The sequence below is a fragment of the Clytia hemisphaerica genome, unplaced genomic scaffold (genome assembly GCF_902728285.1).
Source record: "Clytia hemisphaerica strain Z4C2 unplaced genomic scaffold, Clytia hemisphaerica genome assembly, whole genome shotgun sequence".
Lineage (NCBI taxonomy): Eukaryota > Metazoa > Cnidaria > Hydrozoa > Leptothecata > Clytiidae > Clytia > Clytia hemisphaerica.
This window is the reverse complement of record NW_027104402.1, coordinates 179,096-188,010: the sequence shown is the minus strand read 5'-3', so window position 1 is coordinate 188,010 and position 8,915 is coordinate 179,096. Positions and strand designations below refer to the sequence as shown.

The 8,915-nt window shown below is 35.3% G+C and overlaps 1 protein-coding gene across 1 annotated transcript; it reads left to right on the top strand.

The window, feature by feature from the left end:
* The first annotated feature begins 456 nt into the window (after positions 1-456).
* LOC136819951 (uncharacterized) lies at positions 457-6,011 on the top strand. Its single transcript, XM_067076186.1, has 3 exons — positions 457-750; positions 1,203-1,358; positions 4,835-6,011. Exons 1-3 carry the CDS (start codon positions 478-480, stop codon positions 5,888-5,890), a joined length of 1,485 nt encoding a protein of 494 aa, XP_066932287.1. The 5' UTR covers positions 457-477; the 3' UTR covers positions 5,891-6,011.
* Positions 6,012-8,915: the final 2,904 nt, after the last annotated feature.

Here is an 8,915-nt window from a genome sequence, read left to right as displayed (position 1 = left end):
TTTAGAAGAATGAAAATTCATTTTCGCAAATTCTCAAGTTACTTTTTCGGACTATTGTCTTCATTTGCTTTTTCATCTTAGTCCCAAAGAAATTGCAATCTGATACCTTTTTCATTAAATAGTGTTTTTTATTTTGCCTATTTCTGACTTCCTTAGTAATAGAGGAATGTTCATAATTTTTTACCACTGACCAATAATTCATTCTGGGTCACTGCGTTGGTGCAACCATACTCAGAACAGAAAAATTTTATAATTTTCAAAGAGCATTCCAATAGCCTTAAGATTTAAATACGATAGTCTCAATATGAATCAATCCAATGAAATGAACTCCTGGTTAATTTTATTACCAAGGGATATGGAATAGTCCAAATTGGATTCCTTAGCCAAATCTTTTTAAGAAAGAGATCTTGGTGATTTATTTGGAAAATTTATAATTTTAATACCTAATAATTTAGAGAGATTTACGAAACGACGAAAATGAATGACGCATTATCTGGTCCCGATCGTCAACTTTTTAACGACTGGGTTCGTAAAAACTATGGTGGCAACTCAAGAACCAAAACCATAACCAAAGATAAGTACATCAAGATCTGCGCGTTACTTCGTGGTGAACAGATGAACAGTAATGCTAAATTTCGATTTTGGGTTCGCTCTAAAGGTTTCAGATTGTTGAAACATGATCGACATACAAACAAAATTGAGGACGATGTTGTTAATGGGAAACTTTATGTTTCACTTCATGCTAAAGAGGTAAAAAATTATGTTGGTGGACGATTTTCTCCAAAATTTGGTCAACATTTTCTAAAATTCTGACCCTTTGAGAGGGAAATTTTCGATTTTAGTGATTTTGGAATCCTTTGAGAGACTAACCTACCCCTTTGAGGGACTTTTGAGGTATGAAAAAATGATACCCTCTTTCCGTGTACATGCCGGTCACCTGATTTGCCTAACCCCCGGGTTGATAGTATCAACAGATGAAAATTATTTAGGGTAAAAAGTTTGTTATGCCTAGTAGAGCTGACTTTAAAAATAGGGTTGGTAAGTTATATTTCTCAAGCTATGTCCGCTTAATCTGTGAAATGAGATTAGATCTTGACAAACGTTTATATATTTGAAATTAAAGAGAGAAAAAAATCCTGCGAAAATTAGAAGATGGTTAGCGCGTTCAAATGCATTTTTATTTTCATTTGTTCATGTCCTAGGAATCAACATGCATCGAAAATTTCTTGCGCACAAATTTGCCACCGATTTCGTTTTTCCGAAAAGTGGCTGTGGTTGACGAATTTTACGATATCATTAAAATTGCGCACATTGATGAAAAAGGAAAACATGCAGGGCAAAAGAAGACATACAGACTGGTAAGTAAAGAGTGCCTGGAGCCTTATTCAGTATTGAGTAGCCATTGATCTATCATCCATTTTTAATGATGTACAGTTTTAAAATAAATCTAGTTTACATTGTTTTTGACAGGGTGAATTTTAAACAAATGTTATGCGGCCGGATGCTTTTTGAAGATTTAGATTAAAGATACTCGATTTAATCGTATTATACGAGTTAGCACCTTTTCTTTTTTGGGGAAAGGAGGCCCTAAAATCTTTTGTTCGGTCCACATGGCTCTTAGTCGTACCAAAGAAGATCCTTATCAAAAAAACTTTCCCAGGCAGCTGGAGGAAGAGATTTTCTTTGAAGAATTATTTTTAAAATCGCAATAAAGTCTGATAATCAAATTTTAGGCAGTAAAAAATATAAAAAATAAACTAAACTCTAAAATCTAACTACTTAAAAATACATAAAATTCCACAAAAAAAATACAGTAATTGTGGGAAAATAGCCAAAAAATAGTCCCATTATCAAAATCAATAGTCTAGGATTTGCTTTGAAGAATAAAATTCCTATAAATTTTGTGGGTTTTATCTTTTTAACATATCTTACGTTGTTAAATTAAATTGTTTTACTGTTTCTTTTTCTCAAGGGGATTTAAGCACATGCTTCTCTTTTTTGTGTACACTTTCTTTTTTTCTGGAGAATTTTAAGTCTTCTTTTTTCGTTTCAAAATTTAACATCAAACCCTCCCATACATTAAAATCCCTTTATTGGATGATTCATCAGTTTTCTAAAAATTATGGCGTCTGTTCAAACTAAGCTATTTCATGTCATCACCCCTGTCAGCTCACAGTGCCCCCAACGGAGTCCCGGAAATTTGACCGGGCTATTGATCAAAAAATCATTTTAAACTTCGAGTAGACTTATAATCTGAGTCTGGGTAATTATGAAAAATTATAAAAACTGAACAGGTTATTAATAACAATAATTATGGAACTGGCTGCTCGCACCCCCTGATATGTTTTGATATAGGGGATGCTAATCGAAATTCCATTTCGAGAGTTAACCCAAATTTGACATAGATGAGCATCCCCTAAATCAAAACATATCAGAGGGGACGCGTGAAGTCTAGATCTATAGTTGAGTGCAGCAAAGCTCACCGCTAAGAAAAAACGAGAAAGTCAATGGGTATTTTTCTCAAAATGCACCTTCCGCCCGCCACCTACACGGGACTAATAAAGCAAAGAAGTAAAGAAGCTGAGAGTATGAGATGCTTATAATTTTCAATAAAAACTAAAGTATAGCAAGGGTCAGACACTGACTACACTTCAAGCTGGGACTAACTCATGGCATAATGGCAACACTGTAGACTATTGCTTAGTTGTGCAGGAAGTGAGAAAGGGTGGAACATGCAGAGATCAAAAGACCTGAGAACAAATTGGCATTCTAAGACCATTGTTTGAATGGGAAAAAGGGTATGGAATTAGGAAAATTCGGTAAAATTTATATAAAGTTATCATATGAACAAGAACATTTGTAAAAAAAGTGGAGGAAAATCGAGTTACTGCCATCCTATTTTTAAAGTATAGTGTGCAAACAGAGGGGGCAAATAAGATCTTTGAAGTATCATTAAAGAGGGGCGTTAAAACTGTGTTTCATTATGCTATGCTTATCGGATTTTAGTCTAAAAACATGAAACAAAAATAACAAAAGAAAAAAAAATCACATAAGTTGTCGTTTCTAAATTCGTGCTACTCATAATTGTTAATTCTCTAGCACGAACAGAATCGTGACTTTTAAGTTTATTTTCTTCTCTCTCTTTATTTCTCTTAATTTATCCAGCAGAAAAACGCGACCAGCAGTTGGTTTTTGCACGGTTAGCATTAGCATTGCAAAACAGAAACAAATGGTACTTTCTAAATCATAATTATTCAATAAATATACAAGTTTTTTATAAGAATAATTTTATAAGAACATTTGGCTCAATTTTTTCCAAAATCTATTAATAACAATCCGACAACCCCAGCTTTACTTATGAGTTTAAGTTCCTTTTTAGTCAGTAAATGAATGGAGTAATAAAAGTATAAAAATTTAAATAGATTTATGCCTAAAAATCACAAAACAAGAACAGCCGAGCCTCAGCTAAATTTTTGGTTCTTATAAAAAGGCGTGCAAAAGCATAGATCCTTAAAAAACTTAAACAATAGTGATATAAGGGGGCACGAAAAGACTAATGAATGATAAAGAGAAAATTTGTCCGTGACTTGCGCTTATATCACAAGTATTTGTAACTCCCTTTTCGTGCCTCTGTCTTTTCTATATAATCATCCCGTTTAAGAAATTTCTTTTGAATAGATAAAGGTCAAATCCCTTGCTTTTATGACAGAATATTTTTGTAATGCTATTATATGCTGCTATATGCGTGCGCCGACGAAAAATGTGATTAAAGGTCCCTTGTATAAACCAAAACCATTGGAGTTGCTTTAAATAGGACGTATTTCTTACAAATGTATTTCAAATTCGTGACATTGTTTCGGGAAAATTATATGATGACGGATAAGCGATTTCATGTTGAATACCACGAAAATTTTAATTTTGCTTGATAGATAAGCTTAAGGCTGCCAAAATAATACCTACACGTAATGCGTTTTATGACATTACTCTGTTGATACTAATTTAGACAACCCTGTCACAGTGACTAACTCAAGTTTAAATCTTACAAGAATTCCAGAAAACATTTCCTTTGCGTGGATGAACCTTTTACCGATTTTTCTGGAGGCTGGGAATTCCATTCTAGTCTATTTTGCATGGTCTAAAGTTGTTTTAGTATGTCTGAATTTAGATTTAAGATCTTATAATCTTCAAAAAAAAGCTAACATTTTCGATTACCAAAGCTCAGCATGGAGCATATTAATGATTAATTTTGAAAAACAGCTTTTAAAAAAATATTAATTGTGATGGTACAACTTCATCTGATCTGAAAACAGTTTCTAGTTTAGGCACCTGTGGCAAACTTCAGACTAAATTCTTTGGTTCACATAACATTTCAAAATATTTTACTTCAAGTTACCAAAACTTTAATCAATCGTTTCTAAAGCCCTTAACGAACTTGTTTTAGGTGACCAAATTTGAATTAAAGTTAGATCAAAAGTTAATACACGTTCTTTCCCTACAAGATTGGCCAAATGTTTTTAGCCTTCGCATGACCTTACCATTTCAAGTTTCAAATCTAAAGATGTCTTAATAAGTGTTCGTACTTTCATAATTTGAGTTCCCAAAGCCTCAAAATATTCTTTTTATTTTTGTTCATAATATTTTAGCCAGCAAATAATGCTGTTCTTGTATAGTTTGTTCTTTTAAAAAACGTATGGATTTTTCATTAAAGTCTGCAACTTTAGATTCCAGAAAATTGCAACTTTAGATTCCAGAAAATCTCGAACGATCAATAAATAAACCTCATGAAAATGTCGAACTTGGTAATTAAACATAAAATCATTTTTTACTATTTTAGGTGTCAGACACTTATGCATTTCTTCCACGAGAAGTCATCACGTTCTACTTGTTAAATTGTGACACTTGCAAACCAAGAATTCAAAAGTATGGACCAATCCAATCAAAGAACAGACAAAACAATGCAGATAAGCATTCACCAACGCTCTCAAACACTTCTTTACCGCCACTTCGAGAAAATGGTAACGGAAACTCACCAATAGGAAGAAGATCTGATTATGGTGGCTCCGTTGATTCACTATCAACTTCATCAGCTGTTTTAAGTCCGTTCATCCCAAGTCGGCCACCGTCACTGAGCCCTTTCAAGAAAAACGAAGCCTTACATTTCACTTTCCAGGAAGTAAGCCATAACCAGAGAAGCAGTCCAACTGATTCTTTGGAAGATGAGATAATTGATCCAGTTGGGGGTGTTGAAAAACCCGCAGCCATCAGTCCCTTTAACGGGTCAACTTCACCTGTACCTCCGACAATAGCCAACAATAGGCCACCGCTTTTGAGCAGTCATAAAGCACTCCAAGTCAATGCCTGGAAGAAACATTCTGAAAGATACCAAGCCTATCATCCGTACACTCTACACCGCCCTTCGAGCCGCCCTTCATCAACATCACCACGATCCGAATTTTACAAAAGAAAAATGGATCACGAGGACCCGATTCCACGACACCACGGCGTCAAAGCACCAACTCACTATCGATCCTACTATCCACCCGTACAACAAATGCGTAGCCTTAAAGAATATGATCTATACCGACGAAACTTAGATTTGCACCTTGTTGAGAAATTAAACAACAGGCATTACTTTCCGACTACCTCTTTCAAAGCACCTGAAATTGAACATTCTCTTTATAAGCACGCGTACGAAAAAAACAACAACCCAATGTCTAACGCTCGTCATTTGACAGGTGAATATAAAGAAGAACTACATAATCTAGACTATAGAATTGAGCGTCAGATTTACAGCCATGAACGGCTGCTTGCACCAGGAGAACTTTTGAGAGGATATGATCATCATCATTTTGTCTTCCCAAGGCTAACTGGATCTGCAGCTCATTATTGAGTATTTGTTAATTATTATTTCTACCTATCAATCACCATATTATTTATATTTTTGCTCTATTGTACTGTAAATCCATTATTGTTTTGAAAATAAATGCACCAAAAAGTTCCAATCTTGGAAATAAAATCAAAATACTTTTAATAGAACATGGTTTCCCCAAAACCAGGAGGATCCCGATACCACCCCTGTGTCAACGACCCAGAGGGAGCCCCGCCCCACTAGAAAATTTAGCCCATGGTAGGAAAAAAACCCTACATATCAGCTTTCATTTCATCCCCATTTAAGATACTTTTCAAAGTATTTTGTTATAATTACGTCATAAACTAGTTGTTTTTGCTGAAAAAAGCTGTATGATCATACGATCACAGAAAATTGCCCTCTCCCCCGGACAATCACCCCTTAGGACATTCGGCCCCTGAGACAATTACCCGGGGGGGGGCAGCTGGGCAAAAGGACCGACGGGTATGTGCGGGTCCCAAGGGTACCTTTTCCAATATGTTTAAAATGCACTGTAAGGGTCGGAAAAACTAGAGATGCACTGTAAGGGTAGAAATTTCAGAAAATTCTTGAAAAATCTAGATATTTTGACCGAAAATGCTAGAACTTTGACCATTTTTTGCACGAAAGGGATCGAAAATTTGGGGGAAAATGCACTCTGAAGGGTATGATTTTTGCTGCACTGTAAGGGTGCAATTTTAAAAGCCAATATTGGCCCGCACATACCGTCAGTCCGCAAACCCAGTGCCCCCCCCCGGGGGACAATTACCCCTGTCAAATTGTCCCTCAATTTCCCCTTAGGATGACCCTTCTTCATCACCAATAATTATCTTGCACTTTTAAATTTGCTACTAGAGGGTCGATTTATTCTTTAAAGAAAAAAATGAAAATGCTTTACATTACATTATACCGGGTCAGTCTGGGGTTTTTATAAGACACAAATATTTAGAATTTTACAGAACAGCAAGAAAAGCATTTACTTGCTCACCCTAAAATTCATTTAAACAAAAGACTTAGATTTGGCAAAAATAAGACATGTAATGTAAATGTAGAAACACTATTACCTCTATAATATTCATTTATCCAAGGTCCCAAAGGTCCCGAGGTCCCGAGATGAGAATATACCAAATACACCCCAAAATATACATATACCCCCTTGGTCCCAAAGGTCCCGAGGTCCCGCAGTTGTCTTGAAGTTTTTATAAGATGCTCACATAATTGCTTATTCAAAACAATAGAGATGACGCGTTCTTTAGAAAAATATAATAAAAGTTTTTGTTTGAATAGTTAACGACCAATCCAATGACAAAAATTCTTGTAAAATGTTCATCTTGACCCAGGTCCCGAGATGAGAATACACCAACTACACCCCAAAATACACATATACCCCCTTGGTCATCTCGGGACCTCGGGACCTTCGGAACCTAGAAGGTACATGTATTTTTTGGGGGTGTACAGCATAATATCACGAATATAGAACTGGTTCGGTAAAATACACAGGAAGAAATCTTTAGCCGACGTTGTAAAAACTCCAGATCATCTGATTATACCAAGGAACTTTTATAGTGAAAATAATAAAACCAAATCAGCAAAGATATAAGGAAAATAACTTCATGCCAAAAGTGATGGTATGGTATGGCCTATCGGTTTCTTGAAGAAATTATGTTGCACCAAAAAGGGTTCAGTTTAAACAAAATAGCTGGGTTAGCGTTTTATTAAAATAATTAAATATTTGTGAGACTGGAAATTTTTACTGAACTTTGATGTATCCTTTTAAAAACCATGTAATCTCAGCCCCATTGGGGAATTGAGTTTGATTTCCTCCCCATGTGAAATTCCATGTTTAAAATTTAGCACTCCAAACCCATCCCTACTGAATTTCTTTGCTTTGGAACAATAGAATTTCAATCCCCATTGGGATTTCAATAGGAATTTTTGAGGAAAAAAGTCCCACCGTGGCTGTGAGACAGGGGTGTTTTTTCAGTAAAATGTTAGCGAGCACCTTACTAAAAACCGGGATTTTTCATCTCGTTTCATTGATTTGGATCCTCAATTTTCTTCTGCTGTTTCAACAACAAAGAGAGTTATCTACACCTTCTACATGATGATTAAAGTGCTGTTGTTGCCAAACTATAGCCTACTAACTAGGAGGGAGGTACCACCTTCGTACAACAACTGTGACTGTTGTTGGTCGCCTTCTTAATTTTTCTTTGGTTTTTGACAAGAAATGGTTAATTATGAAGTCTGTTTTGTTTCCCTGTTGGTTGGTTGAAAAAAACAGCAGGATGGATACAATATTTGTCAACTTTCAGAACAAACTAACTGCAATTTGCCTGTATATTATACTTAAATTGTGGTGACAAGGCAAGTGACTGAATAATTGCGTAAAAAAACGCGGGTGACGTCTAGTATAGGCTAGTAAAATGTTAGTTTTCTTTTTTTCTGGGACGGTATTTGTTCAGAAGATAATTGTTCTAGGGGGTAGTTGTCCAGGGGAAATTGTCCGAGTGAGTTGTAATTGTGTCAGTCAAGGAGGAAGTACCGCTTGGGTTTGGCAGTAATAATCATGAATTGAGATGATTTTATGCAACTAATTTCCTCATTAGAAATTGAAAATCGAAAGTTGCGTATAGAATAAGAATTTTATCAAAATGATAAGGAAACCCACAAAGTAATTATGACTGTACTCAATCTTTCGGCCGACCCGGAAATTGATATTTTTTGAAGTCGCCTTAAAGTTTACAGAGGGATTTTTACCGACCAAAATTTCTAATTTGTAAATTTAGTTTGACCAAATTCGCAGCTAAGTCACTTTAACCCGACTAAATTGTCCTTCATTCGTCCGAAAAAAGAATTCGTAATTCGACATTCAAACCACTAATTCCGATTGATAAAGAGGCAAAAAAATATGGGTTTGATTTTTTCTGGTAAGAGTGAAACCCTGAGAAACTTCGGCCAGGATGATTAAGTAAATGTTGGGGAATTTTTTCGACAGTGAAAAATAACAGAATTTATTTATTTTTTTAAA